This window comes from Aythya ferina (assembly GCF_964211825.1).
Source record: "Aythya ferina genome assembly, chromosome: 12".
Lineage (NCBI taxonomy): Eukaryota > Metazoa > Chordata > Aves > Anseriformes > Anatidae > Aythya > Aythya ferina.
Window position 1 is genome coordinate 5880633 of NC_140308.1, and position 17062 is coordinate 5897694.

At 44.4% G+C, this 17062-nt stretch overlaps 2 protein-coding genes and 1 long non-coding RNA gene across 8 annotated transcripts in view; 1 reads left to right on the forward strand and 2 right to left on the reverse strand.

The window, feature by feature from the left end:
- LOC311443355 (uncharacterized protein) overlaps nucleotides 1–13738 on the reverse strand; it is a gene marked incomplete at its 5' end in the record, with an annotated part of 39944 nt that extends 26206 nt beyond the window's left edge. The window contains 3 exons of the mRNA XM_084533433.1: nucleotides 12613–12749; nucleotides 12856–13311; nucleotides 13687–13738. Of these exons, the coding sequence (XP_084389559.1) occupies nucleotides 12613–12749; nucleotides 12856–13311; nucleotides 13687–13738 (645 nt within the window). The remainder of the gene's footprint in view (nucleotides 1–12612; nucleotides 12750–12855; nucleotides 13312–13686) is intronic.
- Nucleotides 7980–12583, reverse strand: LOC311443244. The gene is made up of 2 exons (XR_014697146.1): nucleotides 11928–12583; nucleotides 7980–11819 (listed from the first exon to the last, which is right to left on the reverse strand). It is a non-coding gene; the product is annotated as an uncharacterized lncRNA (long non-coding RNA).
- Nucleotides 13296–17062, forward strand: part of MAF (MAF bZIP transcription factor) — a 180294-nt gene continuing 176527 nt past the window's right edge. For all 6 annotated transcript variants that reach the window (XR_014697137.1, XR_014697138.1, XM_084533282.1 and 3 more), the window contains exon 1: nucleotides 13296–15287. Coding sequence is in view for 4 of the 6 variants with exons in the window: in XM_084533282.1 (XP_084389408.1) it covers nucleotides 14200–15287 (1088 nt within the window). In the remaining 2 variants the exon portion in view is untranslated. The remainder of the gene's footprint in view (nucleotides 15288–17062) is intronic.

Genomic DNA, 17062 nt, shown 5'->3' on the forward strand with positions numbered 1-17062 from the left:
GCTTTAAGACCACCTCCAAAGTGTTTTTATCACTTACAGTAAATGTGCTAACATAATGTTTTAATTAAACATTTAAAGTGCATCAAACAAAATTTATTGATGCTGCCAGAAAGAAAGAAGAAGGAAAAAGAAAAAATTCTGCTATTTGCAAAATACACTGGTGTATGCACCAAATATTGTGACCCCTGTAAGATTGCTCTTAAACATTTCAGCTAGTGCCTATAAATTAACCAAAAGCTTCTCCACCCCTCCAGTTCCTCATTTTCCATCCCCATCCTCCAAATCATGCTTTGTGCATAAAAACATGGTAAGAGCTTGTTGAAAGCTATTCAGCCATAATATCAAATGGTTGGGAACACTGCATTTATTTTTGCTCCTTGAACACAGGCCTGATATTGAAATGATATAAAAGTCCCAGCAGCACTTTATATTGATGTTGGCATTAAAAATGCTTTTTCCGTTAGTGGGAGAAGAGTTCCCCCTTAAAAAAATAAAAGCCAATACCAGGCCTATCAAAACTTTATCATCCTGTTACCACTTGGGCACTGTATTAAATATTCACAACTGAAGCTGGTTTTCATTAAAAATCCTTTTCCCTTCTTCACTGGGGATCACAGACCTGACACGGATCCAGAATTCCTATAACCCTTTAAAAAAAGGAAAAGTAGGCATGGCATTGACATCACCTGAAAAGACGCACTCAGATTTCATCCATTCTTGGTTTCGAGCTTGCAGAAATGATGAGGGGTGGCAGGGGCAGAGATTGGCCCTGGGAGCACTGCCATCCTCACCACCTCCTCCAGTTCTGCTCTTTGCTCTCCAGGAAGGTGGACCTCAGGGAACATGTAGTTCAGTGCAGAGTGGCTATCTGCAGAGGGCTAAATTATGATTTATTCTTTATGGCACCAAAACTACAGGCATGTTATTTGTATACACAATATAGCTTCAGTTTTCTTAGGAGGGAAAGAATATTTTCCTGATGAAGCATTCATTTTATACACTGACAATCATGGCAGGTTTGGTTTCTTACCTATCTGTCGTCATATATGAGAGAACAGTGGGTCATAATATGAATGGAAAGCATATTTCTGCACCAAAGAGACTTATACATGCTGGTGCCTACAGATGGGAATCTAAGCAATTCTTGTTAAGGTCAGTACTGCCTGCTAACAAGCTGATATACAAACGTAAAGTGCATTTAATTTATATTATATTATGTTATATTATATTACATTATATTACATATCATCCTCAATTGAATTTGCTCCGTTTGTTCAAACCCAATAAATATAAACATCACATGTTTGGAAAGGAAATGAGCAAGGAACCCAATAGCTGTTGGATCTGCCAGGAAACTATAGGCAAGGCAAAATGCCATGGCAGAACAGAGAGCTGGCTATTGCTGGGAGACTAGTACTTTTATTATGAGAAATACAAATAAACAAACCAACTGAAACAAAATGAAAAGGACAAGTAACTTTATCATTAGGGATCAGAACTGTAACATTTTTGCATGTCATTCAGTCACAGATTGCATGAAATCTGCTATGATGTCTAACACGAGGTGGGACAATTAATTTAATGGTGGTAAGTCAGTGACGTGAGAACCAGCACTAACTCTTCATCCTTTGTTACCTCCTCTCACATACAGACTCCCCCCATTCTGTTTAACCATGTCACAGAAAAGAGAACTAATGCAGGGTGTTACTGTGGTTCATGGTTACCTTGCGGTCCACGTCTATTTTTGTATCTGTTGTCTCCTGCTTTATATTTAGCTCTTTGGGCATTCTAGAATTTAGCATAATGGAGCCCAATCAATGATGTGAGCCACTGAGCAGTAACACTGTGAATGCGAAGAAATAATAATTGTGGCTTTCAGCATGAAGGTGGAGACATTTTTCTAGAGAAAAGAAATAAAGACCTCAGAAGAAGGGTGCAGCATTTCTCTTCATATCACTTTATCATGGATGATTTACCATTGTGTTCTAGGGGACTGATTTTCAAAAAGAATGAATTTTGCATTAAATCCTGAGTATGGTTGCTGCAGAAGATAAGATATTTGCCTATTCAGATGATGAGCTGGATGCATAAGTGATCACATCAATGGGTAATATGCACATTCAGTCATGAGAAAAAATTTGCATGCCCTATAAAGACCTAAAAGTTGAACATCTGGCCTTTTCTGTGGCACCTCAATTTTGTATCAATGTCTTCTGTTCTTTGAAAGGTTTATTCCTAAAACCGTCAGATCATCACAGTCTTGATACAACATTCACTGCACACTGTTCGTAAATGAACCAAGCTCAGCTGTGGTGGGAATGACTAATTGTTCTGCATTACAGATGTTATGTTTACCATGAGGTCCGTGAATTGTGCATGACTCGACATGCATGATGGAAAAGCTGGTGTTGTTCTTCTGCCATGCAGGAGTGACTGAGGAAAGACTATTTTGTCCTAATGGAAAAGTGTCATTAAACTTCTGCAGCATACACTTTATATAGGATTGATAGCCAAGGGGAATGAGGCAATAATTCTGTTCCTCTAACTAGCTCTTATATTTCCAAAAATATTCAGTTAATTATCAGTGTGAACTGTGAGAAAAGAATACCCCAAATGAGGTAAAATTAAGTACCAAATACTTTTCCTTTCCTCTTAGCTTTGTCCTTCTACCTGTTTACCTAACTGACGTCCCATCCCTGAGCTTTCTGCTAGGTTTTCTGGCAAGGACAAAGGCTATACCTATCCAGGATACTGTATATTGTGATATTACTCTTCTGTGCTATTGCCTTGGAAGCACAGTGATGAAAATCACACCTAACCAGAAAGACTGGTGTACAAGGCACTTCTCTCATGCCTACTGCTGCCTGGCTGCTGTTGCAGGAAAGCATTGGTTTGCTATGGGCGTTCACTCTTCAGAGCAAGTCTTCCACATCTCTTTGTTTTTTTTCCATTTTTGTTGTTGTTGTTGTTGTAAATTTGCCCTTGCCCCAGCCACTCCAAGCCTCTGAAGAAGTCTGGATTTGGACTTTGCAGCTCTGGTTATGAGTCATAGCAATATTCTCACACATCCCAGTATATTAGTTAGGGGACTTGTGAAACAGCAGAAGGACAGAAAGTTATTAGTTGAAATTCCCCAATGAAGGTCCAAATGCTGAAAAACTTCCTCTGCTTTTATTTGCCCCCAGCTGAGGCAAAGTTCTTGTGCAGCATCAATAAATATATCTGCTAGCTAATAAAAGATAGTTATCTGCTAAGTTACAGTCATCAGACTTCCAGGCTGGGTGAAATCTAAGGGGCTCTTTGCTTTCAGACTCCCAGCCTGGGTTTGCAGGACTGCAATTTAGGAAATTAAATCACACTGGGCTTGAACCATCATTTTTCTGGAAGCGAGGGAGGTGGCAGGACAACATGCCCACCAAACTCACAGAGACATCCCTCAGATGGGTTTTGATTGCACTCCAAGCAGCTGGAGATGAACACCCATTGTGCTTCAGTGATAAATGTGGTTCCAGATCCTCCAGAAGAGCTCCCCTCTTCTTGCAAGCAAAGCAGAGATGGCCACTGTGCTCTCTCACACAACAGGAGTCATTTTTGCATTTAAAATTATGAGTAAATTAATGCTTCTGGTTGAAAGTCCTGCCTCCAACCCTGCCAGCTGCCACTGGAGGCTAAAGAATGAGGACAATTGTCTCCAAGCGTGAGGTGCTGTTAAAAGCAGGTGACAGGGAAGATAACAAGGGGGATTACAAGCCATTCCCGCCTATGAAGAGAAGGCACTCTTTACATGCTTGTACTTCTGACCCCAAGATCAAGTTCCAGATACTGGTGTATGTAAAGCTCAGTTATCTTTCAGAGAAACCACAAGAAGCCTAAAACTGAACTTTTTTTTTTCCATGAGGAAATCCTGTAGCAGCACCACTACACTGTGACTGCAGCTCTGCAGTACCTTTGCTGCAAATAGGCGTCATAGAAATTCATGTTGGCAGCCAGACTAATATTTCTATGTGGACAGAAATACCATCTCTGAAGAAGGGTGCTCCAGGGAAATGAGAGGACAGACCCCGAGGAACTGCCACCTCTGCTTGTCTAACAACAGGTTGCCCCGCTGAGGATTGGTGTGGAGAGTTTACTCATCTGACAGTCCTGGAAAATGAAAAGGAGGTTAAAAATTAATCTTTGCAGCTGACAACAGCTGTCGTGAGCTGACATGTTGGGGCATGGTTTTTTTTCCAATACCCACAATGTTTAGTTTTGGAGTGACCAAACATCAGAGTTCACATGTGGTAGCTTGACCAGCTTGACCCAGACACGTACAACTCAAGGCACTACATGACCTTTATAAAGTTAAGTGCACTTTTTTTGCACTGACCTGTAGTGTACCCTTTTGCACTGACCTGTGTAATTTTGATGATATGGAGGTGTTGGCATCCCTATTCCTCACTATGACAATGTGCTTCCATCCACAGAATCAGCCTTGCATTCCTGGCTGTACTTGCAGAATAATGTGCCATGATGTATGTCTTTCCTTTGAATTTGCAAGGTTAGATTTACTAATAGCAGGCTATTTGAGTCGTGTGGAAAACTATAGAAACCTTATGGTGTATCGTCCCTCTTATTAGTGGCTCCTTGTGCTTTACTTGGGATCATCAGTCATGAAAGGACATAGCCAAGTGCTGCTGGAACCAACTTGAAGCTGAACCTTGAATTTCAGGCAGATTAAAAAAAAAAAAAATCACTGCTAGAAGAGACTGCTGGAGATGGAATCTAAACCTTCTGGGACCAAACTAACACCAAAAAGTGCTAGCCTGCCACTGTGCAGGGCCAGTCTCTAAGTAGTGCAGTAGTTACCTTAACAGCTATAAAAGGTGTAAATCTGTAGAGGGGACAAGAAAGAATAAAGAGAGAAACTGCCCTGCCTGTCTCCTACTCCACAGGGAATAATGTGAGCTACACTCACAGTAACTGATCCTAGCAAATGCTCCAAAGGGAGAGAAAAGAACTGTGGCTGAAATCTCTGTACAAATTACAGGGAAACAATTCTGTGTCTCCAGTTCTCTCAGTCTAATTCCTGTGCTGTGCAAATAAATAAGCTCCACAATTGCTGAAGACCTTTAAGCCCCTTTGTACCACATATTAAATATGGAACCAAACAGACAGCTTCAATTACGGAAAGATTCCCTCTAGCAGTAGCACGAGGTTACAACTTACTGCTTCCCCCAAAGAATAAATGCAGTGTGCATGTGCTAGGTGTGCATTGGCTTAAAAATCATCTCAGGCTTTCATTAAGAAGAGGCAACAGACCACGTTCTTTTTGCTACGAATACAAGTAGTCATATAAACATGCTTGCACCCTGTGCAGATGGCTCCTGGGGCATGGGCAATAGTTTTTTTGTTTTTCATGAGCAAAGCTGGTTGTGACAGTGGAAGAAAATAAAGGTGAAGTTGGTGGTTATATTTTAGAGCCTTGTAGTTTATCATGTGTCTATTAGGGCAGGATTAAATAAATGTAATTAGATAAATTCTTTCTGAAAAATGTTTCTGCAGAAGGATTTGACTGTATACCTGCTCCGTGTCCTGCTTGAAGTACTAATGCTGCTCCACCACTAGAAGCAAATGCCTTTTGAAGGCAGTTCAGAGCCACCATGCAGTCGCTTAGCTTTATAGTTCGCTAGCTGCATGTCATCTTTGAAGGCTGGGAAATTGCAGTGGCAGTACAGTGATTCCCAGACGAGTGAAGCAGGCACTCGACACATTTCATCCCTTGCAATTAAGGGAGAGAAGCAGAATCGGGGGAAAATTCAAGTGGCGTTTTTGTAATAGACCACTCCCTTATCTCTGTGAAGTACAAGTGTTGCTCGCAGATACATGTAGGACTGATTCAAAGCACAGATGGTAATAAATGCATGTGAACTTTGCATGAAAAAGCCTCACACGTAGAAGACTTTGTTTATTGTTCTTAGTCATTTACACACATCCTTCTAAAGCAGGGAAGCCTGAACATAATCAAAACCTGTGCGCAAATTACCAAGTCAAATGCTGTTGTTCTGTTCTGTTCTCTTTTAATATCAGAGAGCAAACCTCCCAGTGCAAAAATACAATCTTGTGATAAAATGACTAATACATGACTAAAGCCATTTTCCATTGTGCAGGCATAGCTCTGGGGATCATTTGTTTTTCATGGTAGATCCCTCAGACAGTGAATTCCTCTGGTGGTTGGTATTATATTAATGACCAGGACTGTTAGTCACCTCAAGGGAGCTGAAATAGGATGCCACTCTGGTTGCCATTATTAATTCCAACTGCAGGTGTGAAAATTAATTTCATGGATATTTTTATCATTTCCTTTTAGTTAAGGATTAGAGTTTCTGAATGACCCAGACTCCGGATGGAGACAAATCTGAACTGGACCTGCCCAGCCCTTCCGAAACAGTGAGCTAATTCTTGGGGATCAGGAAAAAAACGGAGTATGAAACTTTCCATCCATCTCTTGGTGTAGACAATTAATGCCACTGAAAGATATCAGATGTCATCATGACATACACTTCTCTGCACCAAGACTCTATAAAGCAATCCCATAAATTGCAGGTTGTTTTCATTTCTGGGGAAGAATAACACATTTGCCAATAGTGGGAGAAAAAAAAAGGAGAAGTTAAATATATCAAACCAAATCAAATGTAGCTGATTAGAAAGCTACAGCTCCCATTTGCTGGCACCCACACTGTTTTCACATAGATTTTCTGACAGATGCTGCTCTGTCTCCATAGTCAAGACGACAGCTCCAGCCGCCAAGCTCCTGACACAGAAATCAGACCTGGCGTCCTTCACCAGAGGTGGAGTGTGGCTGTTGGACCTGGGGAACGAGTGGAGAGCTAGTTCACCTGGGCCGGAGAGGGCCGGAGATATAATCAACTGGGCCAATTATGGCGGGACTGGCTGGGAAGGGGGAAACACCCCCATCCCCCCAGTTTCTGCCCATGATTAAGCCTCAGCTCCTGCCAGTTCAGCTGGCAGAGGTGTTGGCTCCAGAACTGTCTCATATTCATTGACACCTCCTCCTGCCAAAACCCTGTGAGTAATGCTCAGAAGATAAGCAGGTTAGGCCAGATTCAGTCGGATAATTAGAGGTTGGAGGTAACATAAGATCCTTACATGCTCTTGTATGTACAGCTCATCTGGGGTTTTGATTTACAGCGCGTTGCGCTCGCAGCCACCTTTCATCCGACAGCTCTCATCATGTCTGAGGCATCCTCGCTGTGCGGGTGCCTGCTTCAGGGATGGATGGGCAGAGGTCTAAGGGAGGTGTGCAGGGCTCTTGGCTCCCTTCTGCACCTGTACTGAGGTCCTTAGCCCGGGTTCTACCTGTGTTTTAAGGCTCTCTCATCGTTGCAGTGCCACAAAGCCCCTTCGACCTGCTCTCTCTCCTTGCACCACAGCTGATTCCGTCAGCAGAACCCAAGCACACAGCGGGGGAAACACTTGGCACTGGCAAATCACAAATTTGTTTAAAATTTACTGACATTCAGAACTTTTAATAAAGACTACCTCAACCTTCACAGTAGCACACCAAAACGTAATGCCAGAATCATGTCCTCTTCACCACTAACTGGCAGTTGGCTTTAGGAAAGAGAGAGCACATAAAACTCAGTTATTTTTTTCATGCTGCCACTGCGACTGTTCCTTGCTGCTGAAACTTAATGCAGAACAAAAGGGAAAAAGGCAGCAATGATTTTCAGAGCTAAAATAGATACAAACACATTGTGCGTATCGCAGGACAGTGCCAGGACAGCTCAGTGATATAACTGCATTATTCTCCTCCCTTAACTAATGCTAGTTTTCTGTTTCTATAGAGTTTTTAGATTAATCTGTGCACTAGATTTTACCAGATCCTCTATTTGCTCACTTCAGCTAATTTCAGAGCAAACACCACATTGTATAACTGAACATGCTCATTCAAGTTATAAATGATAAATTCCACCATAAAGCTTGATAAAAATCTTTATTGCAATTTCAGTTTTTATATCTTTTAGACAAATAGATTTTTGGCATCAAAATGCCTTTATTGATTTTTACATTGAGGCAAAGCCATTCATGAGAATTAGCAAAGTAGGACATGCATCATAAAGCAGGCACAACACAAACCTCATGGCATCAACCTTTAGACACCTCTCACAGAACCGCTCACAGCTTCTCAGTTGCACCTCTGAGATGTCTTCCCTTCAGAGAGAGAAATTCTTTCCGGATCATATGAAGTTATTCAGCATGTTTCTAATATTTTACAAACATTATAAGCAAGCAATGAAAATAGTCTGATTTCTGAAAAGCAGTCCCTTCCCTCTGACACAGGGCAAGCTCAGGCACTCAGGTGTAGCACCCGTGCTGCGTCTTTCCACACACTGACTGCTGAGAAGAATAAAATCAGAGCAGTTGCTAATGTCTCACAATTTCTAGAGTTAAAACATTCAGATGCTACACAAAACCCACCAAGATGTGTGTTTAAGTGTGCCTTTTTAAACTATTTTTTTTTCTACTTAGCAACAGAAACTTTAAATACAATAGAGGTACTGTATTCCGGGTCTGTGCAGGCTGGCCAAATATGATTCTTTATAGAAAAATAAACCATTTTTGTCCCCTTTTGCACAGTTTTAAGAGATCTTCAAAGGTGGCAAGCCTGATGGATTCAGCAACACTAATGCAAAACTGGAAAGAGAACAGAGAGTAAAAGCAAGTTTCATTAGCAGAGAGAGTTCTACATAAAATATACTGGAGCTGCTGGTGGAGAGGAAGAGACAGCCAAGATGTTCAGCTGCAAGTGGAGTCCAATTTGATGCTCAGCATGAGTTTAAAAGGAAGATTTTCTCAGCCTTAAAATAAAAGAGCACTATCAGAGGCGTATGGGGCAGAAAACTAGTCACGGAAATGGATTGTACCAGGCTTGGGAAAAGTGAGAGCGGCAAGAGGAGCTCATTTTGCTGTGATACTTTTACAGACGTGCTCATCTGAACACTCCCAGGAGGACTTGCTCTATGCGTCCAAACCAAATATACATGCATGTTAGCACATGGTTTGTATCACAATGATAAAGCCTGAGTGTGAAGGAGATCCATTCCAAGTTAACTGGGAATTTTGTCTTTGACTTTGGGGGAGCAGACCTTATTTCCTGCCATTGGATCTGCTGCTGTCTTTCATTCTTCGTAGCACCAGCCCTTTGACATAAACAAATTGCTAACATCGAGGACCCGATCCTGCTTCCCCTGAAATCAATAGAAGTTTTGTCACTCGTTTCAATGGGATCAAGGATTCAAACCTGCAGTTCTTGAAGTCAATAGGGTTGGGGTTTTCTTTGCATAAGTAGGGTTGCATTAATACTGCAGTATGGGCCTAAATTATATTGATTATTGGAATTTGAAGCCCAAGCATAAAAACAGGATTAAGGAAATGAAATAAATTTTTCAAAATGTGACTTTAGAGCACCATGCACCTATGGTGTGCAGCGGTTCCACGGGAACTGAGCAAGGCTGCAGTGGCGAAGCCTCAGCCAGCCACGTCCGTCGGGAAGCACTGGGGGGGACAGGGAGAAGACAGTCACTGCAGGATCCTTTTTCATTTGCTCCTTCTGAAGTAACCCTTTGAGTCACTAATTCTTCATTAAAAATAAGCAAAGCATCGACAGAAAAAAATTATTGTCATGAGTACACACGTATTAATTGATTCTGCTTCTTCTCTGCTGTTTCTTCTCCCTCTTCTCCGACACGGGGCTGTTATGTGTTTCTGCAACACGACTGGTAAATCAGAATTTATTGTACATATGTTTGTGCTCCACTTAATAAAAAATATACCTATATTTTCAGATAAACTTTGTTAGTAATTCATGAGGTAAGTGACTATTTATGCTAATAAGGGAGAAATATATTCTCAAGCATAATGCATTACATAAATTTGAATGCAAAATGTTCAATTATGAAGTAAATACAGGTAATGCAAATAGTAAATTACATCCAATAAAAATATATAAAGAATGTGTCTTCAAAGAGAGAGAGGCTTTTATTTGCGTCTGTGAGTTGTTTAAAGAGAAAAGAATTAATAAATACTGAATTACTATTATGATGATTTAGCTCATAATTCACCGATCCATAATGACTCCCAGTAATCAGACTGTTGTTTCAGATCCTCAAATATAAGGCAGGACTGTTTCCTCAGCAATTTTATCCCTACCAGATTATCTCGTCTGATTCTATTAATTCTCTCCCATAAATCTGCTAACAGTGATATGTGATTTACTTACCCTGTTAACTGATCTGAAGACTGTTAAAAGGATTTATCTAGCACTGCACCTAGAAGCAGTTTATGCCTTATCACTCTGTTACTCCAAAGAAGTCTTTCTGAAATCAATTTGGCCAGTTTCGTAGTTAAATTTGGTGGACACTGCTTAGTTCTGCACCATAAAATAAGACACTAGGTAAACAAAAGGAGCAGCAACTGTACTTAATGTGTTGTTCTCGACATGTGTTTAAGTTATAACAAATTACACTCTGGGTCTGTATAACTCATAACCTGCACGTTCGCCTCTGCTAAATCTTCTGTGCTGGATACATACACACATGCACACACACGCACGCTTCAGCGATGAAAGTTCATGCATATGCTGCTGGCGTGCTCGTCCCAGTACAGCGCGATTCGAGTGAATTTGGAGTTAATGTTTCACGTCCCCCTGCACGATTTGTCAGAAAAGTCTCCCGCAATAAATATACATTAGTTTGAAAGCTCCTGAAGCAGGTCAGCAGCAAGCTGCAAGCAGGCAGGGCTCCACATCGCGTTGTTGAGCAGAGATGCTGGAAAACAAACTGGAGCAAGGGGCTACGAAAGGGACGCTGGAGTTTTCCCTCTGCTTGGATCAGGAATGAGCAGTGCTGGGAAAAGGGAGCAGTCTGGGGGAATTGGCCTGTGATAATTGTGGAAAAACCGAAGACTGAATAGCTCTAATTGAAATGAAAGTGTGCGATTGTTATGAAAGAAACACTGGTAATAGAGGACTGTAAATGTTTAGACACCCATTGTGAATAGCCAAATAATAAAGAAAAATAGTACTAAAATGAGAATTATATAGTGGAGAGAGGAGAATGTTGCTTCTGAAGGTTATCCAAAAATTGCTAATAATCTTTTTTTCTCTGGTGTGCTGAGCAGCAGAGACATTTTGGTGCGGCAGCTCTGTGTAATAATCACACAAGAACAATATTGTACAACTAATAATTTTACTTGCTGTTCTGGTAGGTCAGAGCTCTGATTTAATTTGCAGCACTTGCTTACATTGGTATCAATTAACAGACGGCCCCATTAGCTCACACAATTTCATACTCTTTGTCTCGAGTTCAGAGTTTACTCAGGAAATTTACTAGTTTGCAAATGTAGCACTTTGAATCCTCACGTCCAAATAAACTATTTTATGGGGCTGGAGCCATATTTCCACAGACATCTATCAAACGGGCAAGTGAAATACTACGACTGTATGTTCTGAAAAGCAATAACCTTTTCTTTTAAAAATATTAGCACACATTTTATGCCCCTCATAGGTGAGCATGTTAAGTGATATACAGTACCACATTCATCTTCCTCAGGAAAAAAACAAATACAGGGAATTGGACTGTCCTGTGGGGATTTATGCTGCGAGCCTGGAAGTTTTGTTGATTCCTACGATGTGAAGAAATGGGAAAGCCAGCCGGAGCAGTTAAGTCGTATTAAGTATGTCACGAATATCAGCTGCAAGATAAACCCAGCAGATGTCCACGGCTCTCTGTGCGTGTGCGTTGTGGGGCTGTGCAGAACTGTTTTAATTTTGTTAGCGACGTCGGTAGTGTTTTTTAACTTTACAGGATTGCCTCTGCAATCACTTCTAGATGTAGCTATCTTCCTAAATTTGCAGTATGCCCTACCTTTTTAACTGCCAGGAACAGTACACGCTGTATGACTTTCAGATGTTAGTACTGGCACTTGTACTGATAATGGCATAGTCAGAAGATGTTATCCATTCGTGAATCCACTAGCCAAGTATTATTTCTGAAGCAGAGATTCTTTGGCTATCGCAAATGATGATTTTCACAGTTGGTGAAAAATTACCCAGAGACTTGCCTGCACCTACAAAGTCATACCCTGTGCACGGTTATAAATAGCAAACTTGGAGGGGGAAGGGACCGGGCAAGGGGAGAAGGGAGGATTTGAAGTACAATGTTCAAGAAGCTGGTTTAATATATGACCAAGTGTCAGAAGTCAGGTTTCTGAGAATTACTTTTCAGATAAACAACTTTATAGCACCGCACTTAATCTTACTTACTAGAGACATCTCATTTATCACGGAATTACAAGTAACTTTAATTCTATCGATATTCCCATAAAGCCCGCTCGACAAAGCGAGCCTGGCAGTTCGGCAGGCTGCGGGCTTCCCCGGCCCAAGGGGGGCCAAGAAGGGACCCCAACCGAGCCGACCTGAGCCGGGCCGGGCCGGGCCAGCCCCGACGGCGGAGCCCCGACGGCACGGCACGGCTCGGCACGGCACGGCCCGGCACGGCTCGGCTCTGCTCCCGCGGCTCGGCGCCGGCCGGGGACGGCCTCGGCACTGACCTTTCGACGAGAGATGGCGCTGTCGAGGTTTGAACGGAGCCGCTCCGCCGCCGCTCGGCACCGCCGGGTGCAGCCCGCTCCGCGCTCGCACGGCTCCCCCCCCTCCAGCCCCGGCCGGGGGGCACCGGGAGGGGAGGCTAAAAAGAAGACAATTAGTTTCGCGATGTATTCCGTTAATTAGCCCGGCCAGGCCGGCCGAGCGCCGGCGGGAGCGGGGCTTGCAAACTTGCAGGGCTTTCGGACCTCTCTGCTGCGGACGGCCGGGGAACGATCGCTGCCGGCAGCAAGCGGCAGACCCAGGGGGGAGCCGCCGCGGGGGGGCGGCCAGGGGGTCTCGGTACCGGCACCAGGTAGCGGCTGGAGCCCGGCTGAGCCCGGCAGCACCGCCGAGCCCCGCGGAGCCCCCCGGAGCAGCCCCCTCCCTCGGGCCGTCCCCGCACGCCCCCGGGCCGAGTCCCCCGGTGCCCTCGGGTGCCCGGCCGGCCAGGAGCACCCGGGGGCTCCGCACCCCGGGGCAGAGCAGGACAGAGCAGGACAAAGCAGGACAGAGCAGGACAAAGCAGGACAAAGCAAGGCAGCGCGGAGCGGAGCGGAGCCGGGCGGGCACCGGACGGCGCGTCCCGGCGGGAGGAGCGGCCCCAGCCCGGTGCCCGGTCCCCGGTGAACGGGGCGGGCAGGAAGGGGTTACGGCGCTCCCAGCTGACAGTCAGCTGATTGCGTCCTGATTGACAGCCCCGAAAAGTTTCCTTGTTTCTATACTATTATGCTAATGCCGGCGGCTGCAGGCAGCCCATTGGGCCGCCCGCCCAGCCAATTTGCCATTCGGAGGCTGACGTCAGGAGCGCTATAAAACTCTGCAATGCTTTTAAACTCTCCTGCTGGATGAAACCTTTAAAATATTTTTCATCTTCTTGCCGTAGCTTTGGGGTTGAGTTGTGTTTTTTTTTTTTTTTTTTCTCCCTCTCTCCTTTTTTTTTTTTTTTTTTTTATGATTGTTATTATTTTGGTTGCGATATCGACTTTGATTTTTTTTTTGTCTTCTGTCTCTTCTCCCTCCTCCTTTCCCCGATGAACCTCTCTCCTCGCTTTGCACTTTGCATGAGAAAGCCCAGAGGAAAGGCACCATGAAGTGTTAAAAATAACCAAACTGAACCTAAAAAAAAAAAAAAAGAAAAGAGATTTACTCGCAACAACACCAGCTAACACTTCCAGCTGCAGTTTGCAAGCTGCAAAAAGAGAGAGAGGAGAGAGAGAGAGAGGAGGAAAAAAAAAAAAAAAAAAAAAAACCTTTATGCAAAAGGCGAATAGCGAGAGCCCCTCGCTCTGATGCATCAGCAGCAGCGGAGACTCTGCAAGGGATAACGCGGAGCCGGAGCGAGAGCGGCCGGGGCGGAGCGGAGCGGAGCCGGAGCCGAGGCTGCGGCGAGAGGCAGCGGCAGGAGGAGCGGTGCGGAGGGGTGCGGAGCGGTGCGGAGCGGTGAGGAGCGGAGCTCGCCCGGCAGCAAGCTGGCTCACCCGGCGGCAACTCAGAGCAGTCCCCTCGCTCCCGGAGCGCACCCTTTCTGGAGGACTGTCAGCAGCAAAAGGATGGCATCAGAACTGGCAATGAGCGGCTCCGACCTGCCCACCAGTCCCCTGGCCATGGAATATGTTAATGACTTCGATCTGATGAAGTTTGAAGTGAAAAAGGAGCCGGTGGAGACCGACCGCATTATCAGCCAGTGCGGCCGCTTGATCGCCGGGGGCTCGCTCTCCTCCACCCCGATGAGCACGCCCTGCAGCTCGGTGCCCCCGTCCCCCAGCTTCTCGGCGCCCAGCCCCGGCTCCGGCAGCGACCAGAAGGGCCACCTGGAAGACTACTACTGGATGACGGGCTACCCGCAGCAGCTCAACCCCGAGGCGCTGGGCTTCAGCCCGGAGGACGCGGTGGAGGCGCTCATCAACAGCAGCCACCACCCGCTGCCCGGCGCCTTCGATGGCTATGCTAGAGGGCAGCAGCTGGCCGCGGCCGCCGGCTCCGGGGGCTCGGGGCCGGCCGAGGAGATGGGCTCGGCGGCCGCCGTGGTGTCGGCGGTGATCGCCGCGGCGGCGGCGCAGGGCGGCGCGCCCCACTACCACCACCACCACCACCACCACCCGCACCACGGCGCCGGGGGGCACCCCCACGGCGCGGCGCCGGGCAGCGCGCCGCCTTCCTCCTCCTCCTCCTCCTCCTCCTCCTCGTCGTCGTCGGCCGCCGGCTCCGGAGGCGGCGGCGGCGGCGGCGGCGGCGGCGGGGGCGCCGGGGGGCTGCACCACCCGCACCACGGCGGAGGCGGCCTGCACTTCGACGACCGCTTCTCGGACGAGCAGCTGGTCACCATGTCGGTGCGGGAGCTCAACCGGCAGCTGCGGGGCGTCAGCAAGGAAGAGGTGATCCGGCTGAAGCAGAAGAGGAGGACCCTCAAAAACAGGGGCTATGCCCAGTCCTGCCGCTTCAAGAGGGTCCAGCAGCGGCACGTCCTGGAGTCGGAGAAGAACCAGCTGCTGCAGCAAGTGGAGCACCTAAAGCAGGAGATCTCCAGGCTGGTCCGGGAGAGGGACGCCTACAAGGAAAAGTACGAGAAGCTGGTCAGCAATGGCTTCAGAGAAAACGGATCCAGCAGCGACAACCCTTCCTCTCCAGAGTTTTTCATGTGAGTGCCCACAGCCTTGCCACCTTAACTAAAAGTTCTCCGTGTGAGTTGTTGTTGGGGGCTTTGCTAGAGCGACAACCCAGCTTGCCACCTCGTGTCACTTTTTCTTTTTTTTTTGTTTTTAAACTCAAAACGATTTTAAAACCAAGTTGGTTTTGGGTTGATTTTTTTTTTTTTAAGGTGGGCTGGCTCCGTGTTGGCCGACCTAAAGTTCTACATGAGTTTCTTTTCTGTTTATTATTATTATTTTTATTTTTATTTTTTGTGGGGGCTTGCTGTTTTTTGTTTTTTTTTTTAAATTTAAAAGATCCAACTCACCACCAACTCAGTTCTTCATATGAAGCTTGCTCTTCTTTGAAACCTGCCATCCACATTATATATATATTTTTAAGTTCATGAGTTTTTTTTTCTTTTGAGCTTGCTGTGTCCAAAAGAGTCAGATTTTTTTTTGCCATCCTGAGTTCTTCATATGAGATTTGAGCTTTGCGAAAAGTAAATAATAAAAAAAAAACAACACAAAAAAACAAACAAAAAAAACATAAAACAAAAAAATACACAAAAAAATACAAAAACAATGTGAAATTTTTAGACTCCAGCTTGCTGAGTTCCATCAGTTTTTAGCGTTGTTGTGCAAAACTAGAGATATACCTAGATCAACCTGCCAAAATCAAGCCTGCATCAACCTTCGGTGTGTTCATGTGAGTTTTGGCCTTAATCTGCCAAACGTGAGACTTTAGTCTGCCATTAGAATCCCATACTCATCTCATGCATTACGCTTGCTATTTTGTCTTAGCAACAATGAACTATAACTGTTTCAAAAGACTATGAAAAAGAGACATTATATTAATAAAAAACCCTGCATGCTGGTCATGTATGGTATAATTATTTTTTTTTCTTTTGCTTGGAAATGGACTTTTGGAGACTATTATGGCATGGCATTCATCCTTTTGTTTTATTGCCTCATCACTTTTTTGGGTTGAAAGCAAAAAAGTGCAACCTTTGATCTTCCTCCTCCTCTTCCTCCCCATTAAAGTTTGCATCTGCTCTAAAACTGCTTTGAGTTATTCAAAACTTCAGACTTCCTTTTAAATGCACTGAAGCATTCCCTCTTAAAAAAACATGCCAGAATGGATTTTGATAATGTGGCAGAAAAAAAAAAAAAAGATTAAAAAAAAAGATAAAAAATACAAAAAGAACTTTGGGAAGATGTTCAAAAGCAAAATTCACATCCCATTTGGGGGGAACATTGAAACCATGCTGTTGCCTAAAACAGTCACACAAATAATTTTAAGTGATCTGCCCCATCCCTCTCTCTCTCTCTCTCTCTATTTTTTTTTTCCTTTTGCATTTGGTCATGGTCAAATGTGGAATGCTCTGGGTTCCTAGTATATAATTTAATTCTAGTTTCTGTCATCTGTTAGCCCAGTTAAAATGTATGCTACAGATAAAGGAATGTTATAGATAAATTCGAAAGAGTTAGGTCTGTTTAGATGTAGATTTTTTTTTTAAAGATTGATGCACTAAATTGTTTACTGTCGTGATGTAAAGGGGGGTAGAATTTGCAACGGGACTGTTTTAAAAAGTAGTTTATGCAGCATGTGCTTGCAACTTAAATATAAGTTGGGTATATGTAGTCCTTGCTATACCACTGACTGTATTTGAAAACCAAAGTATTAAAAGGGGGAGGCACCCCTGTTTATATCTATAGGGGTATTTTACATTCAAAATGTATGGATTTTTTTTTTTTTTTCAAAATTGAAGTATTTGGGACTGAA